This window comes from Mytilus galloprovincialis, chromosome 5 (genome assembly GCF_965363235.1).
Source record: "Mytilus galloprovincialis chromosome 5, xbMytGall1.hap1.1, whole genome shotgun sequence".
NCBI classification, from domain to species: Eukaryota; Metazoa; Mollusca; class Bivalvia; order Mytilida; family Mytilidae; genus Mytilus; species Mytilus galloprovincialis.
Window position 1 is genome coordinate 7355284 of NC_134842.1, and position 21262 is coordinate 7376545.

Sequence of the window (21262 nt, forward strand, 5' to 3'; positions counted from 1 at the left end):
TTATATTCAAATGTATTTTTTTTAACAAATTTCATCAAATTTATATCTTAAAAATTTATTTTATTTCTGTATTTTCATGACTTTTTTTCTGTAAAGTTAACATATAGAACTTTTGGTTGTAAAAAACATTATTCTAAAAACCATTTGACTGAATTGTTTCTTAAAAAAAAATTAATTATCCCAACAGTAGCAGATTCAGATAAGGAGAAAAAGGGGGAGGGGCTTAGAAGAAGAAGACCTAGTTTTGATTGGATTTAATTTTCTCTGTAAACTGACTTGAACAGGTCAAATCATGTTCTGACTTCAAAGAGTACTTATGTCAACTTTTAAGTCTAGGATTTTCATATTGATTTTAAAATGTATGACAAACCAGATAAAAGACTGATGAAATATGGTCCCCTCAAGTCATAATATTGAGGACTATAAAAAAAATGTATTTGGTATATTTTATATTCAAATGTATTTTTTTTAACAAATTTCATCAAATTTGTATCTTAAAAATTTATTTTATTTCTGTATTTTCATTACTTTTTTTCTGTAAAGTTAACATATAGAACTTTTGGTTGTAAAAAACATTATTCTAAAAACCATTTGACTGAATTGTTTCTTAAAAAAAAATTAATTATCCCAACAGTAGTCGATTCAGATAAGGAGAAAAAGGGTGGGGCTAAGATGAAGAAACCTAGTTTGATCGGATTTTTTTTTCTCTGTAAACTGACTTAAACAGATCAAATCATGTTCTGTAAAAAAAAATTTGAGAAGAACATACTTAGAAAATCAGACTAAGTTTGGTGACTTTGTTGTCCTTCAAGAAGTGGTACATATAAATACATAATATTTTCACTACAACTATCTATTGGGTGTTTTTTAAATATATTTTTTTAGCAACATTTATAACTTTGTAATTTATGTTCAATTGTACACTTGTTATTCTTACCGGTAATATATATTTTTTTGGGAACAAAATCTTGTCAGGGTTTCTTATGGTACTAGCATGACAAGAGCATTCATATTCTTAAATACTCTAAACATTAAAAACAAGTCATTATCTTCAGATCATTCTGAGTCTTTCTGGCCTTATTAAATTAAAGTCAGAACATTCAGACTTTCATAATAAGTCAGAACATTCAGACTTTCATAAGTCAGAACATTCAGACTTTTATAGGTCAGAACATACTGACTTCCAATGTTCTTCTCACTTCTGTAGAAACAAAGACTATCTATATTTCAAATAAAAGGTTAATGCTTTATGTGGCTAAGCATCTGGGGTAAGAATTATAGATGTGTAACTTCATAGGAAAACATATATGCCATATAATTAGGGATTGACCCTGTATGTCATTCAAATCTTCTTGAAATGACGAACAGGAATATTATATGGTTTAGGGGTGGTGATCCAAACCATTTCAAAAAGGGGGATGGGGATGACCCCCATGGACTTTCCCTTTATTTCATTTGATTCGTTGTATTGTCCCATATAATAATATATAGGCTTAAGGGGTGGGGATCTCAACCGTTTACAAGTTTTCAAACATGAGGGGGTGGGGTGACCCCAAGGGACTTTATCTTTATTTCATTTGATTTGTCTTGTTGTCCCTTACACTAATATATATATGGTTCAGGCCTGAGGGGTGCGGATCTTGACCATTTACATGTTTTCACACAGTAGGGGTGAACCCCCCCCCCCCCAAGGGACTTTCCCTATATTACATTGGGTTTGTTTTATTTTCCCATACAAGAATATATATAGTTTAGGGGTGGGGATCTCGACCGTTTACAAAATATAAGAACATTCGCAAATGGCAGGGGAGGGGGTAAACCCAGAGACTAGCCCGGTATATTTCATTCAAATCAATTTGACATTATAAAAAGGAATATATATGGTTTACAGGTGGGGATCTCGACCATTTTCAAGATATAAGATCATTCTCAAATAACAAGGGGTGGGGCGACCCATAGAGACTAGCCCAGGGGCGGATCCAGCCATTTTAAAAAGGGGGGTTCCCAACCCAGGATAAAGGGGGGGTTCCAACTATATGTCCCCATTCAAATGCATTGATCGGCCAAAAAAAAGGGGGGTTCCAACCCCCGGAACCCCCCCTCTGGATCCGCCACTGTAGCCTGGTATATTTCATTATACTTTACAGCGAGAAAAAATTGAGTTAAGGGAGCAGGGATCTCGACTGTTCAACATTGTCAAATGACAGGGGTAGGGTGATCCCTGGAGCCATGTTCATAATTGAAAAACCCGTTTTGTGAATCTCTTTATAATGTAACTGTTCTCAAGTTAAAATCATTTTTAAAATAAAAATAAAAAAATATTTCGGTTCTTAAACCCTCCCTTCCCTTTACCTTTATTAAAATTATTCCGATTTCATTTCATTTTCATTAATATCAATATTCAAAAGATCGTTTTTCTCATTGGGAGAGACGAAAAAACAAATATATTTATAAGCCGCAAACTCGGAAAGGTTAAAAAGTCAATTCATGATTGAGTTTAAAAATAGAAAAATCACGTGATGATGTTCAGCTCGAAGCAATAATTTTACTTTTAAAATTGCAGTGTTAATACTGTTTAAGACAACACGAGTTGTCTCCCGAAAATAACAGTTCATTATCATAACAACATTTTCTGACCTGAACAAGTCAGAATTGTCAGACACCCGGTCATCTCAAAGGCCACGCGTCCGTATTTACAGGTCACGCGCCTTCATGAAACAGCAACAAAATCACTTGCAAAGACCTTCTTCACACGCAAAAAATATTAAAATGGCCAAGAAAATACGGAGGTAATATGTATTACCTTCTGAAAATGACCACATTGACCTAGATTTGCACTAAAAAAACGTAAATAATCACTATATTTTCAATAACTTCTCGTTCGAGAAACTCCCAAAACAACGACTCTCAAACACGTGATCTCTCGCAAAAAACCACGTGATCGTAATAGAATAGAACAAGGCGTAGGACAAGGAGGGACTCTTAGTGCAGACTTGTACAAAATCTATATAAATACACTTTTAGACATTTTAGCTGATTCAGGATATGGAGGCAAAATTGGATCTATTTCTTGTTGTGCTCCTACTTGCGCAGATGATTTAGCCATTCTTAGTAACTGTCCGTATGAAACGCAAATTTTAATTGATATTTACTTTGATTTTAGTAAACGTGAGGCATACTTACTACAACCAGCAAAAAGTTGTGTTATACAGTCTAAATCACGTCACCATGAGAAAGTAAATGAAAATTTTTGGAATTTAGGCAATTCTGTTCTTCCAACTTCTAATAAAGCAACACATATAGGAATATGTCGTACAGACGATGATTCATGTAAAGCAACAATAGATGAGAATTTAAAGAAAGCAAGAAGGACACTATATAGTTTAATGGGGGTTGGACTTTATGGCGAAAATGGACTAGATCCACAAACTTCAATGTCAATAATGAATACTTATATTATACCGATAATGTTTTATGGATTGGAAATAGTAATCCCTAGAGGAAGATGTTTAGAAACTTTAAATATCCAATTTAAGAAGTTCTTGAAACAATTGTTATCTTTACCAAAAACAGTAGCAGATCCTGCTATATATATGATTTCTGGGATGTTACCTGTAGAAGCTCAAATAGATGTAAAAATTTTAACTTTTTATGGAAATATTACTAGACAAGGAAAAAATTCTATTGAATGGCAACTAGCAGAAAGGCAATTAAATGTTAAATCTATTAATAGTAATAGTTGGTTTAGTTTACTGAGGAAAATATTTTTGAAATATGAACTTAATGATCCTGCACAATACTTAGTTAATCCAATTAGTAAATACCAATGGAAAAGGGAAATAACTTCCAAAGTTCAAAAATTCTGGATTGAGAAGATACTGAATCAAGCAAAACTTTATACCAGTTTAAGATACTTATCGTTGATATATAAACCAGGACAATGTCATCCTATTGCAAATACAAATACTATGAATTCAAGGGAAATTATTAGAATTCCTACAAAATTGAAAATAGCTACTGGGAGTTACATTCTGCAAACAGTTAGAGCCAAGTTTAAAAGTAATACAGAACTGTCTATATGCAAACTGTGTAATGAAACAGAAGAAACTTTACCACATTTCCTATTAACGTGTAAAAGTTTAGAAGATATCAGAAAACCAATTTTGGAAGATTTAATTAATTCCTGTAGTGAAGAACTAGCTGCTTTTAATATGAAAGGTGAACATTTTGACATTTTACAACTGATCATAGATCCCTTTAATTACATGACAATGTTAAGAAATGAAAAAGTTTTTAAAGTGATACAGAACATTATAGATCCAAAATGTAGGCGATTATGTTACAATCTCCATTGTGAAAGATATAGACTGTTGCAATTAGATGATATAAAGAAAAAGAAAAGAAAGTAACATTTTATGAATCCTAAGTGTCAATTGGTTGTCTACTCTTAAACAGTGATATCTTTAGATAAATATTTTTAGATTTTAAAATATTTAATGATTTGATGATATTGACATTAAGTCCAATTTTATCGTCAAGAATATGATGAACAATGTAAATAGTGTATAGTGATATTGGTGGAAGATATTTTTATTCATGATGTGAAAAACCAATACTCGGAAGAGGTGTGCCTACATTGGCAGAATATATATTACAGATTACAGATTACAGTATGTGTCTTAGATCGGCGGCAAATTCAAAATATCTTCTGGTTTGACGGACTCGATGGAAAACTACGCAAAACAAAAATTGACCCGTACAGGTCAGAATTTCAAAACATTTTCTGACTTGAAGAAGTCATTTTATTCTGACTTGTTTATGTCAGAGCTCTGACTGACATGTATGAGTCAGAGAGATGTATATTTATGTCAGATTTTTGTTTAAATATCATACAACTTTAAAATAATACTTAGTTTCTTTAAACATGATGTATGATGTCATAACAGAGTTGTGATGATATTAAAACAATCACAATGAATGTGTTTTTGTCATGCAAGCTGGATTTTTCATTATACATGTATTTTTCATTATACATGTACATGTATGTCATTGTTCATGTATGTCATTGTACATGTTGTATGTCATTATACATGTATGTCATTGTACATGTTGTATGTCATTATACATGTATGTCATTGTACATGTTGTATGTCATTATACATGTATGCCATTGTACATGTTGTATGTGCTGCTGATTTAAGGAGACCCTTTGTGATAATATAGCAAACTGATGTCTTTAAACCGGGTTTGATTGTACGGTATATACTTTGGTCTTAGGAGGTTTGTCTCATTACTGATCATATCATTATATATATATATTTATATCTATCATATCAATAGATATTTATTAAGTCAAGTTAGGTTCAAAGTGACCAAGTAGTTGCAGAGAAGATGACTAAAATGTAAGTTATCTAAGGCTGGATGCATTATGGACCCTAAATTGATGACAGTAAGTCACATACATGTCACTTTGGGCCTATGGTCCAGTTGAGTTAAAAAAAAAGTGTCAAAATTACCGTGGATATTTCTTTGATAGGTGTAGCCAAATATATCAGGTTTACTGCAGTTGGAGCGTTAACAAAGTGAAGAAAGTTTGTTTTCACTACCTCCTTAATTCCCACATCCTGGCCTGTTATCTGTAATACAAAAATTTATATTTTACAATAATTTTAGCATACATGTACTCTTTTTGGCAATGCTAACAACATGACTAAGGTAATATTAAGGTTAAACTTCAATCACTTATTAATCATTCTTTATAATGAGAATTTCATCAGACATGGTCTTTTTCTATTACATTTTGTATGTCACATAGCACAGGTCATTCAGGTAGCATTGACATCAACATGATCAAAAGACATGACGAGAGAACTTTCTAATTTTGGAATAATGATGTCATTATTGGGAAGCAGGACAAATTGCCCCATTGGTAAATTGCCCCACTGGTAAATCGCCCCACTTTTTCACCAACTCCATGAACTCATGATCACCCCATTTATAAAAAAGTTGCCATGAACTGGTTAACCAACTTGCCCCACTTTTTCGTAGAAATCCAGAATAGTTTAAGAAAGTTATTAAAATTACAAAAACTTTAACCACAGAGGGAATATTTGTGGACGATGAAGACAATGACGCCGAGGAAGGAATGTAGGATCACTAGGTCTTGCTTTATCGACAAAAACCATTATCGTCAAAGTACGGTCTTCAACATGGAGCATTGGCTCACACCAAACCGAGAGCGATAAAGGGCCCCCAAATGACTAGTGTAAAACCATTCAAACGCGAAAAACATGTTAATCTAAGGTTTTCATAGGTATTGATTTTATTTATGATTTGGACAGACATGACCATGATGACAGGGACTAAATATACAACAGGAATGCATCTTTTGCATCAAGTGGGGCGAGTTGGCATTACTAAATTCATCAGGATTAATCTATGTTGCAAAAGTTGGGCGAGTTGACAGACCCCATATTTAAGAGGGATTTTTCAAGTAAAACTTTACATAAATGGAGCAAATTATCCAACCTATTTTCAAACCTTTTTCATAAGTGGGGAGATTTTTCAGAAAGTTGGTAAAAAAGTGGTGTGATTAGGTGTCCATTATTGAATTATCCCTAAATGTCACACTTACATTCATAAATAAATACAATGGCTAATAACATGAATAAATACACTTACATGACTTAGTTCATGTAGTTAAAAGTTGTGAATTTAAAATGCCAGATTCGATGGGTCACTGTGAAAACTGTCCAAATATTTTGATATAAGGCATCAAAGAAAAAAAAATATAATAGCCTTTGAAGACGTCATATTAATCTGATAATCTGGATAATTACTTGGACTAGGATCTGATCTGATCAATTAAAGTTGGACTGAACCTTACCAAAGAAATAACACTCTTTTGAATCATTCACGACTAAAAAGCATAATTAATTGAGACTGACATATCTTGTATTTTGAACTAATCGACGTCACCTTTCGTAAGAGATTCTGTGCCACTGTGTGTAATGTTTCTTCCTCATTTCTTTGACAAGTTGGTAACCATAACCCTCCTGTTTCACATTTTGTTAGCAATATTCTCTGATCTAAAGTTCTGGGGATTAAAACTGTTACAGACTCTAATTGTCTACCGGAAGGCATTGTGTTTTGCGACGTACTGAATGTTTTAATTACGAAATACAGAGATTTTGTGTTTTGCCATTTCAACCGGAAATTCCCATGTGAAAGAAAATTTCCCACATACAAAATATTTTGTAACTCAACTGCCACAGCATAAAAAATATTTTTATGGTTAATTAAAGAGAAATTGATAGGATAATTTTACAAAATATAGTCATTATTTTTGGGAGGCTCTAAGTTAATAAAAAGTGTATAAAAAAATTATTGGCTCATAGCATATCAAATATTATGCAGTAAAGTGTCAATCTGCTATAAACAAATTTTTTTTATAAATTCCGTATCTGTATGCATAAATAAATTTCTACATAATTAATTTCAAAAATGAATTCAGAAAGTAGTTTTTGAAATAGACAAAAATGGAAGCTGTCGATACTATGTACTCCTATATATAAAATATAATGTTCGAAGTTACAGACCTTAGAGTCACACTTTACCACAACTTCACGTGTGATTTGTTTATAAAAAGAATTGTTGACAAAATTGTATAGTAGGTCGCATAAATTTAAATGAACGTCTTTTACATGGGGGTTCATTCTGGATATTCGCACTCAGGGGCACCCAAAGGGTATCCTGTCAACAAGTACCTGTGCCCCGTTTCAGGCACAGGCACTTGAAACAAGTGCATGTGGTTTCAGGCGTTTCAGATTGGTCAAAGGATCTTCAATCTTCAATCTTAAGGCCTGTTGGCACGAATTGTCCCATTGTATGGTTTTCCTCTCTGGTGCGTTTTCCTCGATGTATTTTCTTCTCTGTGCTTTAAGGCCTAAAAAAAATAATGTTGTGTTTCCGATCACCCCCTTGAAATTTTGAAGGAACGGTAGGCATGGTAGGTAGGGATTTTTTTTTTTTTAATTTTTTTGTTATAATATTATGCTTCATTGCTGTCTCGGTTTTGTTTAAATGCACGAACACTAGTAAGGGATTTAATAGAAAGAGATTCATTACCCACTTTAAAAATCTCCCTGAGATAAATTTTAGTGTACCCCTTTTAAAATCCCCCTGAAATAACTTTTTAAATTAGTTTACCCCCTTTTAAAATACCCCTGAAATAAAACTCAGTCAAAACCTAAAAAAAATTTGGGCAGCACTTCCCCTAGGAAATAAGCTTTTTAAACCCAATTCCCCTATTTCAGGACCAAAAGTTTGGGATTGTCAGAGAAAGAAATTGAGAAGATGTGGGGCAGATTCATTTATAGGAACATGAACCAAACATCATCCCAAACCTACAGATAGACAAATATATTGTATACACTGTACCTGGCAGGACACTTTTTTTGGCAAAGCATTTGTGGCTTTTCATCAGAATGTCTAAAGCGTTGATTGGCTGACCAGTTTCAGATGGATTAATATCATGTTCATTTTGAAGGATGGTCTGGCATGAAAATTTGATAAATTCAATTCCAAAAGATTGCATTGTTCCAACAGTTGTACGTGTTATTGTCATCAATCCCCGGTCATTTTTGCCGATGGCCGAGCACAAAATTTGTGTTGTGTATTTTTTTTCATCGATGTTAGACATTGGATGAATTTCATTGCTAATGTCAAAAAAGGTGTTACTTTCTGCATGTTCTGTAAAATTTAGAAATATTTTTTTCTCCGCGAAATGGTCACACTTTCCGCATTAAACATGTTAAACATTGAATAGGACGCGTTGTGTTGCCATGTTCAAACACTGACAAACGAAAATAACTACTGCGCATGCTCCCGCATATATAATTAGCCAAGAAGATTCCACTTTCCAGTACATTCTAAAAATAAGCCTCAAGTTTTAAATTAGCTTTGTTTTCTTTTGGGGCAATAAAAAGATCAAGGGACTTAGAATTTTTTATTTTCTTTCAGAAAAAACGGTCGGTAGGTATACAAATTATTTTTTTTCCCACATCAGCCTTAAAAACTTTTGAGTCGGGGGTCTGAAAGACGGTCGGTCAGGTGACCGGAAACACAACTTTTTTTTTTTAGGCCTAAATTTGGTATTCGCTGGTTAAGATTGGGATTGAGGAACAGCAGTATTAAATCTGCCCGTTCTGTCAATGTAATGTTCCACTGTTTGTAATTTGGCTTTTGTCTCTTCTGTGTTCTCGCCGTCCAGTCTCGTTAGCATAGTAGCTAAATTCAAGTTTCTGACCCCGACCTCTTTGGATATTTGGTGTAGCATATCTTCTCGTTCGTTTTCATAGTAGGGACACTCCATAAGGAAATGTTGAGGCGTTTCAGGTGTTCCACAGTTGCATGACTCTATGGCGTTGGTTTGGCCTACTCGGTTCTTGTAGTAATTCAGTTCTGTATAGCCAGTTCTTAGTTGGGCGAATATACTGAAATGTCTTTTAGTTGGGAAATCATACACAATTGACATGATTGAGTGTTTTGTAGTTGGTATTTTTTCATAAAGGTCCCTGCCTCTCTCAGATATTTCCCATCTTCTCTGCCATTTATTTCCTGTACTTTTGTATGCTGCTTGTTTGACGTCCTGTAGTGTTATGACGTTATTTTCCGGTGGTAATAGACGTATTTACACTTGTATGCAAATTTGTCCGCCATTACGTAAAATCACACAGGTTCCCGTAAACTTTGACATCATAATTTAAAATATTTGACGTCATAATTCAAAAGTGATTGTTGCTTGACGTCAAAAGGTGATTCGGAGTCGATCTAAGGGCATTCGGAGGCAAGATACAGCTAAATACCAAAAGTGTAAATACGTTTATTCTTTTGCTTCCTCTGCCGCTGTTTTTGCAAGGATGTCAGCCTCATCATTACCAACTATGTTGGCATGTCCTGGTGTCCATGCTACAATTACATTGAGTCCTTTTTGCCTAAGATGTTCAATATTTTCTTTTATTTCTCTTATTACGGAGATGTAGCTGTTTGGGGCCCAGTTCAGTGTAAGTAATCCCACGGCGCTTTGACTGTCAGAGAAAATTTTGATTCTTTGTATTGCATTGTAAATGTTTTCTGTAATGCAGTATTCTAGGACCATGAGAATTGCTATGAGTTCTGCCAGAAGGATGGATCCTCTTTGTGCCACAGGTCTATGTAATCTGGCAGCAGGTTTAATGTGTTCAGCATAGATAATTGCACCTGCTCCACAGTGTCCTGGGTTCCCTAAGCATGATCCATCTGTAAACGATATTGCTTGTTCTTGTGTGCAGTCTCCCATGAGTTGGTTAATGGTTTCCTGGCAAAGTTCTTGTTGCTCATTTGTCCTCGATTTTGAGTTGCCTAGTTGACTCCAATATAGAGGTTTTAATTGAGTCATTTGAGTTTCTCCCAGTCTTTAGGTAAAGGAGAGGGTGAGCGCTGCTGGATAACTCTAGTCCGAGATTACTCTGACGTCCAACGGCTGTTTTGCCAGACAAGCTGGGGCCGTGGGACGTCAGAGCTCGTCCCATATCAAAAAGTGGATATTTGCCCACCAAAAATAGATGCGCTGCTTCGTCGCTTCTGATGCCGACTGATGGCCTTGGAATTATATAAATCGGGCATCAATCTGTTCATTTTTCATTTATCTCTTCATTTATGTATAAAGTTTCACCTACCTGCCAACCTTTATTTTTCCATATTTTAACAGTTTTCACAGTGACCCATCGATTTCGGCATTTTGCCTTTAATTTTCAAAGATAATCACGTGACCACGAGAAAATAGTGATGATTTATGCAAATGACCATAATGTAACACCTCGTTCATTTACGATGCAAGTTATCTAAATGTCCAAGAGCTTCCGATTGTAACGTGGTCGGAACTAAATTCTTCATACCGATTTCCTGTAAAGGAGGTGAACAATCGTGGTTGGCTACTAAATGTTAAACATCGATCTCCCATAAAGGAGGTGAAAAAATATAAATATTTGCAAATTTTGAGTCTCGAGACCACGAACTCTCTCGTAACTTGACGTCCATTTGAAAGTGAAAGTCTAAATGCTGAAATCGATGGGTCACTGTGAAAACTGTTAAAATATGGAAAAATAAAGGTTCGCAGGTAGGTGAAACTTACATAAATGAAGAGATAAATGAAAAATGAACAGATTGATGCCCGATTTATATAATTCCAAGGCCGTCAGTCGGCATCAGAAGCCACGAAGCAGCGCATCTATTTTAGGTGGGCAAATATCCACTTTTTGATATGGGACGAGCTCTGACGTCCCACGGCCCCAGCTTGTCTGACAAAACAGCCGTTGGACGTCAGAGTAATCTCGGACTATCACCCGATATACCTGGTCTTCTTTCTATACTCCTTATCGCCATCTGGAAATCTGTACCGCCTGACCCAAGAGTATATTCTGCTTGAACTTTTGGCGTCAAACAACAATCACTTTTCCATTATGTCGTCAGAATCAGATATTTTCTATTATGATGTAAAAAAATTACGGGAACTTGTGTGTGTCCCCTGGTTGCTAGGTGAACTAACTGTAGTGATAGTGATGGTATTTAATTCAATATGCAGCTGGACTTGTATCTTCGTGACCGCAGGCTCTACAGGACCTAGTTGTTAAAGCATTGATGTTACACTGCTACCTCTCCTGTAGTCACTCATGATGAATCTTGCTGCCTGTTGTTGTATAGATTCAATGGCTGTAATATGTTGTTTGGACAAATGGCTCCAAACAGCAAACGCATATTCAATCTGACTTGTGTCTTATAGCTTGGTTCTTTGATGTTTTTTCGGGCAGCTGCTTATGTTTCTTCTCAAGAATCTCAATGTTCACCAGTTCGGCACTCACTCAAAACAGGACCTGCCACCTGGTTAGTTTGGCATCCGAATGAAATAAAGTGAATTTTACTTACATGCATGCATGACAAGTTAGAATAGTTATAATATAAAAAATAATTTTTATATGGCTACTATATCCATGATATCAATTTGTCCTTACATTTGTCTACCATGCTTACGAAACACAATATGTCTTTGAAAATTTGAAGGATTAGACTGTAGGGCCTTAATCATGTTAAGTACCTTTTGTCTCTTGTGGTGATTTGTCTCATTTAGTTTAAACATATTTATTTATAGTGGATTTGGGAAACAAGTTTTTGCAACTTTTATTAATCACTTTCCACTTTGCAGGTGCAAGTGCTGCCTTGTCTTATTGGCAACATCTTCTTATTTATATATATATATATCAATATCTGTATATAACTTTGATATTATTTTATTTACCTATATATATAATATATCTGTATATATATATACATGTATAGGGTTAATAAAATAATATCAAAGTTATTTTCGAAATTAACATACCGGTATATGCAGACACTGTTTTAAATGTTGCATCCATCTGACTTCCAACTACACACACACACATTTTCTTTAATCATGTTTATAAACACAACAATAGAAAACTTTGAACTATTTTATTTGATATGTTGAACCCAAATGAATGAAGCTAAATGTTTTTCTTGATATTTTCAGATGACAAAAAAGCAAGTGTGTGAAGTTTGCACAGAAAATGAATCCAAATATAAATGTCCAGCTTGCCTTCTGAAATAGTAAGGCCATTTATTTATAGTTGTTGTTTATTATTAATATTATACCTTGAATTATATGATAATTATTTGATAGGCTAATACAGAATTATGTTTCATAGTTTTCCAAAAATTGGCAGGGTCGCTAATTAAACCAAACAAATTAAAGCCTCCATTGAACAACCCTATTATTCCTACATTGTAGGTGAATAACCCTTTTAGTAACTCATTGAGCAAGTGTTAACTCCCAATTATAAAGTATGACGTCACTTAACGTCTGATAAACAAAAACAAATATGGCAACAGCCAGGTGAGAATCCCTTTGAGTAACGAAGAATCAAGATCAAACAAGGCTTGAAAATTCATCTAGTGTTGACAATATCTCTTATAAACAGCCCTTTTCAGGGCCATCTACATTTACAGATGAGAGTATATACAAAAATGTTAATGTACACAAAACAATTTCTAATGTAAGTGTTTTGACAATCTATTACAATATTTTAATTACTTTTAATTGTTTGTTCGGTATAATAAACATGACAAAACAGTTATGGCCCTTTGAGTTGGTAATTATCCAAAATTGTCAACCAAAGTATATTTTATGAATCAACTCCTCAGCGGCCATAACTGTATTTTGTGTCACATTGTTTTACATTGAATAAAACTTTGAACACATTCATTGACAAATTTGCAATCTACATTGTGTATACATGGTATAGAAACTTATGAACTATGAAGCCAAAGGAGCATATATATAATGAACATGAATTTGGTAACCCAGGGAGAAAAATCTCATAGCATTTATCTTAACATTCTTGGTGATCATGGTGATAGTGTCAAGAAAGTTGAAACCTATCAATCATGTCAATGTAAAAAAAATGAATAACAAATAAACAAGCAATCCTACAAAATAATGTTTCCTGATTTAATTTTATACGGCCATTTACAGGATGTTTTATGGTATTCCTCTGTCCGTCCGTCGTCAACATGTCAGACATTAACTCAAACACATTATCAAAAGCACTTTAACCATTTTGCATAAAACTTTGGTAATTGTTTATATCTATTGATGTGAGCTCCCTTTAGTTTTTTTTAGCTCACCTTTCCTAAAGGGAAATGTGAGCTTTTGCCATCACTTGGCGTCCGTCGTCGTCGTAAACTATTTCAAAGATCTTCTCCTCTGAAACAACTGAACCAATTTAAACCAAACTTCATCTGATTGATTCCTAGGGTATCTAGAATAAAGTTTGTGTTTTAATTCCCATTTCATCAAAAAACATGGCCGCCATGGCTAAAAATAGAACATAGGGGTAAAATGCAGTTTTTGGCTTATAACTCAAAAACCAAAGCATTTAGAGCAAATCTGACATAGGGTAAAATTTTTTATCAGCTCAAGATCTAACTGCCCTGAAATTTTCAGATGAATCGGACAACCCATTTTTAGGAAATTTTTGCTATTTTTGGTTATTATCTTGAATATTATTATAGATAGAGATAAACTGTAAACAGAAAAATTGTTCAGCAAAGTAAGATTTACAAATAAGTCAACTGGTCCAAAATGGTCAGTTGACCCCTTTAGGAGTTATTGCCCTTTATAGTCAATTTTTAACCATTTTTCGTAAATCTTAGTTATCTTTTACAAAAATCTTCTCCTCTGAAACTACTGGGCCAAATAAAATCAAACTTGGCCACAATCATCATTGGGGTATCTAGTTTAAAAATTGTGTCCAGTGACCCTGCCAACCAACCAAGATGGCCACCATGGCTAAAAATAGAACATAGGGGTAAAATGCAGTATTGGGCTTATAACTTAAAAACCAAAGCATTTAGTGCAAATCTGACAGTGGGAGAAATTGTTTATCAAGTCCAGATCTATCTGCTCTAAAATTTTCAGATGAATTGGACAACTGGTTGATAGGTTGCTGCCCCTGAATTGGTAATTTTAAGGAAATTTTGCTGTTTTTGGTTATTATCTTGAATACTATTATAGATAGAGATAACCTGTAAACAGCAATAATTTTCAGAAAAGTAAGATTTACAAATAAGTCAACATGATTGAAATGGTCAATTGACCCCCTAAGGAGTTATTGTCCTTTATAGTCAATTTTTAAAAATTATCATAAAATTTGTAAATTTTTTCTAACATTTTCCACTGAAACTACTTGGCCAAGTTCATTATAGATAGAGATAATTGTAAGCAGCAAAAATGTTCAGTAAAGTAAGATGCACAAACACATCACCATCACCAAAACACAATTTTGTCATGAATCTATCTGCGTCCTTTGTTTAATATTCACATATACCAAGGTGAGCGACACAGGCTCTTTAGAGCCTCTAGTATGAATTTTAGATTTTATGTTTCCGAATTAAGGGGTTTTAGTCATTAAAAAAGGGTGAATTTTCCAGTTTTTCATTTTAACAAAGTTACATCTGTGTCAATGTGTGTTAAACTAAGACGCTCTGCATGCCATCTGACAGTATATCCACATGTATGTTAATGAACCTTAACTTTTTTATGAACCAGATGATGGTTTTATCTGGTTTGCAATGTTATATTTACTTGCATTATAAAAGTATGATTGTTAAAGAGACAATTATCCACCAGAAATTAAAATATAAAGATTTAAATATTCCTGTGGTATAAAATTAAAGTAGACTCCCTTCCTAACCTTAATTGTAAAGGTATAACCAATAGATATTTTAATTATAAGTATAATTTATGTATTGAGAACCACAATGGACTGCATTCTCGTAAACTACATTGTCGTAAACTGTTTCAAGACATATGATTAAAGAAAAATATACTTGTGCATGGTTGTCTAGATCTGATTACATAACTATTTTGTTTCTGTTTTATTTTTCAGTTGCTCATTGCTATGTTACAAAAAACACAAAGGTATGAATTAAACACTAGAATTTTCTGGGATGATTGGTATGACGTATTGTATATCTTGTAATATTTATTTAAATTTAAAAAATATATAAACTTTTTATGTCATTGATTATATACCAAACCCTTTAAATACATGATGGATTGATCGATTCATTGATAATGTCAATGGTTAACATCACTTTCAGTATTATTATTATTTTTATGGCAGACAATTTTTTTTCAAATCTTACTCATTCCTGCCATAGTTGAAGGTTGATAACTATGTTGTTAAAGATATCACAACTTAATATTTTTAACTGATATTCAGTTTTTAGTTATAATGGTTATAATTTTTATAGTACATGTATAATTCTAACAGTTTCAAACTCATTCTGTACTATATTGTCATGATTAATTTGAAAGTACTTAGCATTCTAGCATTAACTTGTTTAGAAACATTGAAAAGCTTACTGATAATTAGATTATGCCTGCATCTATAAGCATTACTAGGCCAATGACAAAGCATTTGTGTGCTGTTTTTTTTTAAACATTTCAAAAAGTTTCAAAAAGTAATGCTTGAACTCTATTTCAGATTTCAAATATTTCATTATTTTCTCAAAATAATGAAAATACAAATGTACCAACAAAAGTCAGTTTATAGGTGTTATTTTGTAAGAGATTCAAAAAAAAGTTTTGAACAAAGCTATCCAAGACATGTTATCACCTTGTGCATACAATTTTCAGGAATTATAGAGAATCTGATTTATCATGTATATGCCAGCTTCTAATAAAATAAATGTGCAATATAGATTAAAACAATCACCTTCCTATCCTCTATCTTATATTCATTTTTAAAGAAAATCCCTCTCTTTAGGTAATTTTAAAGAGCTCAAGGTACCATTTTCAAACCAATAACTTCTTAATGTATATTCTTAAACAAATGTATGGTACTTCAAAACAGGAGTGGAAGTGTACACAAACCATGCAAATAGCCTTAAATTGTTACAACATTATTGAAAATACAAGTATTGGTATACACAATCTCACTGTTATTCACAAACACATTATTGAAAATACAAGTATTGGTATACACAATTTCATTGTTCACAAAAACATTATTGAAAATACTAATACCAGTACTGGTATAAACAACCTCATTAAGATGCCTCAGTGGCTGAGCTGTCTAAGTAGTTACTACTGTAATCACTAGCCAGTCAACACTGAGGTTGTAAGTTCAAACCCCGCTCATGCGGGTGCACTTGACTCCAAGCTTAATTGACTAGGATAGTCAGTTTTCCTTTTGAAGGTCTGTGGTTTTCTCTGGGTACTCTGGCCTCCTACACCAATAAAAACTGGCTGCCAAGAAATAGTCTAAATGCGGTGCTTAGAAGTGGCGTTAAAACACCATCAATCAAAAAAACAATTACAGTTTCATTGTTATTCACAGAAGCTTGCAAAGACACCAGAGACAAGACAGAACAAACAAAGAAGAGTGAAGAAGACACCAATGTTATTCATTCAGGTAGTTAGGCTTGATATAAAGATGTATGTTAGATTTTTATTTTAGTTTGCTTAGATTTTTACAAAATTGAAATTCAAACAACATCTTTTAAGTTGTGTTTCCAAAAGGGTGTTGCTCTCAATAAAATGATAACACCAATTAGAAATTAAACTGAACTATATGCAAAGAAGTTTCAACTTACCTTATGACTTTCTTTTATTTGTTTACATGCATTAACCTTTTGACATTTTTATTTTAGTTTGCTTAGATTTTTAAAAAATTGAAATTCAAACAACATCTTTTAAGTTGTGTTTCCAAAAGGGTGTTGCTCTCAATAAAATGATAACACCAATTAGAAATGAAACTGTGGACTATATGCAAAGAAGTTTCAACTTACCTTATGACTTTCTTTTATTTGTATACATGCATTTAGCTTTTGACATAATTTTCGCAAATTATACAATGCTTTTCTATATATTTACAGTTGAACAGACTGAAGAAAGAGTTTCCGTTGAAAAGTTGGAAGAATTAGGTATTCAGTACTTTGATTTTGTAGTTACACATGATGTTCTGGAAGTCCTTCTAAATATAGCATGTTGGTTTACTGAAACTATATTAACTAGCATACTATTTTATAGTACATCTACCATACAAACATCGGTTTGAAAGGATCAAAATATAAATATAAAATCAGAAAAAGATACATTCATGTAAATTCAAACACCAGTTTAATCACGTTCACACACTTTTCTTTTTTAATTCGCATTTATTCGAATTAACTTATTCACATTTTGTTAATCCGAATTAAAAGTTAACATCGTTAGGACAGTAAAGCTAATTTGAGGCCCATTCCAATTCAAATTAGAATTGACGTTAGGACGTTAAACGTTTCGAATGCGAATTAAACTAATTTGAATTAGTTAATGCGAATCGAATTCGAATTACGTGTGAACTCAGCATTAGTTAACAGCGACACTGAGCGTCTGAGTAGGAATACTTTTACATTTGCTCTAAATATGGGAGTAAATGTGATGTGGCATCTAAAGAGAGAGAAACATTTATCAGAAGTCTTTTGTTTTGCTTTATCTTACTCGTTTGTCAATTTGTAATAATATTGTGTCATATTGCAACTTATATTGCAATAATTAAAAATTGGCTATTATATGACTTCACAAAAACATAAACATGATAAATGAAATTCATTTTCCGCAAATAGTATGCACAATTTAATATAGGCTCAAAATGATCAAAATAATTTTTTTCCCAATCCAAAAATTACTTTCATGTAAGTTCATCAACATCAGACATCAAAAGGACTATTTTTGTTAGCGTAGTACATGTACTACTTTTACATAATATGTTTTAAATATTAGTGAGTGAATTAGTGATGTGATAGTTTAGCAAATATGTCCCAATGTATTTTTCGTATTACTTCATTTATTTGTATACATGGATTTACCGTTTGAACTTGTTGAAATATTATCAAATCTATAGAAATACTTTTATTTTTCTTAGCAGATGAACAAACAGAAGATAGAGTTTCAGTAGAAAAATTGGAAGAATTAGGTATTGTACTTTGATTATTATTATGCAACTATTGATGTAAATTGAATTAGTTCAGTGATTTCATTGTCATTCTGAAAAAAAGATTACATTTATTTTCTATCATTCTAGTCTCAAAGATTCAATCTTATAAGCAATGGCTCAATGATTAGCACAGAAAAGCTATTAGGTGCTGTGAGATAGTTGGTGCAGCAATCATATCATAGATTTTATATGAATGTTGATTTTTAACTAAATTCCCAAGATATTTTGTGATTTGCAGATTGAGTGTTATCTCCCTTTTAATAAATCATCTATGTTAGTTGAAAATGGCTAGAACTAGTATATCAATGTGCACATTTTTGCATTAACAACAACTGACATGTTTACACAAAAATCTTTCTGAGGTAGTCAAAAGTTTTCATACAACTTTTAAGTAGTTCATTTTTAAGGGCTCCACCAGTTAAAAAGTACACTTTTAAAGCCAACTCACATATGTTGGTATCAGTCACCATTGTCACAATTACGACGTTACACACTTAAATATAGTTCACAATATTTCTCATATCTGTGTACATATGCACAAATGAACTGTGAACAATGTAAGTTTTATTTTCAGAGTAGTTCACTCAAGATTGCTCAAGAGGGAAAACAGCAACTTGTACACAAAATGTTAACTTTAGACTTTTTAGTTTTGGATTCTGTCTTCAACTTATCTGCTTTATATCAATATTACAAAAAAAAATATCAATGCAAAATGTATATGCATGATATGAAAGACTTTAACAATCTTTATACACAGTATCTAAAAATATTTTTCCTCTTATTTTGTAGAGCACTCTGTGCCCTTGAGACAGATGTTGGAGAACCCACATTTACGTACAATATTACAAAATTTGGCCAAATCAGCGAACCCTGCCAAACAAATGGAGAAATTCATGCATGAACCTTTATTCCTGGAATTTGCTGACGAATGTTTACAAACTGTTGAACCTAGTGCACCAGATGTAGAGATGGATTCAGATTAAATTGTCAAATTCAAATGTTTTTTTTTCTGTCAGATGTCTTCCATACAGCTGATTGCATTGTAGAGCTATTTTTAAATTTATGACTTCAGAAACTTTTACGAATATAGATAAAGTAAGATGTGGTATGAGTGTCAATAAGTAAACTCTCTGTCCAAGTCACAATTTGTAAAAGTCAACCATTATATTTTAAAGTCAAAATATGTTCAACATGAAGCCTTTGTGCATAACGGACAGCAAATGAGAAAACCAACAGTTTGTGCACAGATTTTCCTGAATTGTAGTGATTAATCTGACATTTTTGTCCATTCTTCATAAATAACATTAATATAAATGCATTGAATAATTCCTGAATTTACAGTAATCAAGTTGACATAGAACACTTTGTGTAAGGTGTGCTCTTAAACTGTCAAACTGTTGTTGACTGTACTGTGGTCATATGTAGCATGTTGATTGGATGATGGTGTGTGGGAAAAATTACCATTTATATGTTTCCTTTGTGGTTAGTATGTGTCTATAAGTATTAGGGTGGTTTTGTCTTGACGTTCTTTTAATTTCTTCTTCCCAAAATATACAACAAAACAGTCTTTATCAAACTTTGGTGTCATGTTGTTATTTATATGGTCCTCTGATGCTTTATAGTAAGGTTATTCTCACTGTGTGGGTTATTCAGTATACAACAAGAATGTGTCCAAAGTACATGGATGCCCCACTTGCATTATCATTTTCCATGTTCAATGGACCGTGAAATTGAAAAAAAAATCTAATTTAGCCTTAAAAGTAAAAAGATAACCAATAGGGAACATGTGTACTAGGTTTCAAGTTGATTGGACTTTAACTTCATCAAAAACTTTAACCTGAAACTCACACTTTTAATTTCTATGTTCAGTGGACCATGAAAATGGGGTCAAAAGTCTAATTTGGTTTAAAAATAAGAAAGATCATATCATAAAGAACATGTGTACTAAGTTTCAAGTTGATTGGACTTCAGTTTCATCAAAAACTACCTTGACCAAAAACTTTAACCTGAAATTCACACTTTTAATTTCTATGTTCAGTGGACCATGAAAATGGGGTCAAAGTCTAATTTTGTTTTAAAATAAGAAAGATCATATCATAAGGAACATGTGTACTAAGTTTCAAGTTGATTGGACTTCAGCTTCATCAAAAACTACCTTGACCAAAAACTTTAACCTGAAGTGGGACGATGGACGGACAGAGGAACGAACGAACGGACGGACAGACGAACGAACAGACGGAAGGACGCACAGACCAGAAAACATAATGCCCCTCTATCTATCTAATGACTATTGTAGGTGGGGCATAACTAATACAATCATTATAAGACACACTGAAATTACTTCCCTATATATATATAATTTTATTTATAGTGCAACCTGATATAACATTTTTACATACATTAATACAAAGTCAATCAGCCAGCCTTCAAAGGCTTAGGAAGCACTGTCAATTTATATCTATAATTTGTGCTAATATTTAAAATATGAAATTAATACTTCAAGAACATTTTAAAACAAGATTATTTAAATATCACAATGAGAAAGTAACTGAGTTCTGATATTTGAAATATTGAATATATAGTTTGACACTATGCCAGTGAATATTAACTATAAAATAAGGGAAACCTACATGAGGCTTCTATAGGAAGTATCTAGGGTG

At 32.9% G+C, this 21262-nt stretch overlaps 2 protein-coding genes across 5 annotated transcripts in view; one reads left to right on the forward strand and one right to left on the reverse strand.

Moving 5' to 3' along the window:
• The window catches only part of LOC143075052 (uncharacterized), a 35950-nt gene extending 28728 nt beyond the window's left edge, over positions 1 to 7222 (reverse strand). Inside the window, exons 1-2 of the mRNA XM_076250307.1 lie at positions 6979 to 7222; positions 5517 to 5636 (exon numbers count right to left, since the gene is read on the reverse strand). Of these exons, the coding sequence (XP_076106422.1) occupies positions 5517 to 5636; positions 6979 to 7143 (285 nt within the window). The 5' untranslated portion in view covers positions 7144 to 7222. The remainder of the gene's footprint in view (positions 1 to 5516; positions 5637 to 6978) is intronic.
• Positions 7223 to 7605: 383 nt separating this feature from the next.
• LOC143075053 (zinc finger HIT domain-containing protein 3-like) lies at positions 7606 to 19600 on the forward strand. Of its 4 annotated transcripts, none has more exons than XM_076250308.1 (7): positions 7606 to 7669; positions 12590 to 12666; positions 15507 to 15538; positions 16962 to 17039; positions 17500 to 17547; positions 18531 to 18581; positions 19392 to 19600. In XM_076250308.1, exons 2-7 carry the CDS (start codon positions 12590 to 12592, stop codon positions 19583 to 19585), a joined length of 480 nt encoding a protein of 159 aa, XP_076106423.1. In that variant the 5' UTR covers positions 7606 to 7669; the 3' UTR covers positions 19586 to 19600. The 4 variants fall into 4 exon arrangements, with proteins under 4 accessions (XP_076106423.1, XP_076106425.1, XP_076106424.1 ...); XM_076250310.1 differs by having other exon boundaries at positions 18534 to 18581; XM_076250309.1 differs by having other exon boundaries at positions 16962 to 17036.
• Positions 19601 to 21262: the final 1662 nt, after the last annotated feature.